This window comes from Eimeria mitis, genomic scaffold (assembly GCF_000499745.2).
Source record: "Eimeria mitis Houghton genomic scaffold, Emh_scaff4165, whole genome shotgun sequence".
Taxonomy (NCBI): domain Eukaryota; phylum Apicomplexa; class Conoidasida; order Eucoccidiorida; family Eimeriidae; genus Eimeria; species Eimeria mitis.
Window position 1 is genome coordinate 496 of NW_013572493.1, and position 1,061 is coordinate 1,556.

Sequence of the window (1,061 nt, forward strand, 5' to 3'; positions counted from 1 at the left end):
TGCGCCTGCTGCTGCTGCTGCTGCTGCTGCTGCTGCTGCTGCTGCTGTGTCTACCTCCATTCCGCCCCCAGCCACGAAGTCTGCACACACACACGACCATAAACCCTAAACCCTAAACCCTAAACCCTAAAACCCTAAACCCTAAACCCTAAACCCTAAACCCTGAGCAACAACACTAAAGTCAGCGTACCAGCAGTCGGGCGTTGCTGCTGCTGCAGCAGCTGCTGCTGTTGTAGCATCTGCTGCTGCTGCAACATTGGCTGTTGCTGCATCATTTGCTGCTGCTGCTGCAGCATCTGCTGCTGCTGCTGCTGCTGCAGCAGCTGCTGCTGCTCCCTCATCGCGTCAGATGGCGAGGTGTCCTGAGGCATACCCGCAGCAGCAGGTGCTGCTGCTGCTGCTGTTGGTGCTGCTGTTGCTGCTGCTGCTGCTCCTGCTGCTTGTGGCGCTGCCGTGTTTGCTGCTGCTGCGGTTCCTCCTGCTGCTGCTGCTGCTGCTGCTGCTGCTGCTGCTGCAGTCTTCCCTTCAGCAGCAGCGTCTTCGCCGCCACGGCCCTGGAGAGCCAGTATGTATTGCTCCTGCGTACACAAACCCTAAACCCTAAACCCTAAACCCTAAACCCTAAACCCTAGAACCTGAGTGGCTGCAGCATATTTTCTGGGGTCACTAGATGTGTTGCATTCCTTGTTGAGGTGTGTATCGAGGGTTTAGGGTTTCCTGCTTGTGGGTGCTAGGGTTTAGGGTTTAGGGTTTAGGGTTTACAGGTAGCTGAGGCTTTCTAGGGTTTGGAGGCATAACGCCGCTGCTGCTGAACTGCTGCGACCCCAGCAGCAGCTGCTGCTGCCTCCCCCGCTGCAGCGCGTGAGTAGCTAGGTGCAGCCACGGCAGCAGAGCTGTTGCTGCTGCTGCTGCTGCAGCAGCAGGAGTTGTTGCTGCTGCTGATGCTGCGCCGCTTGGCGGTGTTGTTGCTGCTCCCGGAGCTGCTGCTGCTGCTGCTTCTCCTGCTGCTGCAGGTGCAGCACCAGCAGCAGCACCACCAGCAGCAGCAGGTGTTGCTGCTG

General features: G+C 58.5%; 1 protein-coding gene across 1 annotated transcript in view; it reads right to left on the reverse strand.

Moving 5' to 3' along the window:
* EMH_0073000 (uncharacterized protein) overlaps positions 1-1,061 on the reverse strand; it is a gene marked incomplete at both ends in the record, with an annotated part of 4,915 nt that overhangs the window by 473 nt on the left and 3,381 nt on the right. The window contains 3 exons of the mRNA XM_013499276.1: positions 55-80; positions 191-578; positions 763-1,059. Coding sequence (XP_013354730.1) covers positions 55-80; positions 191-578; positions 763-1,059 — 711 coding nt within the window. The remainder of the gene's footprint in view (positions 1-54; positions 81-190; positions 579-762; positions 1,060-1,061) is intronic.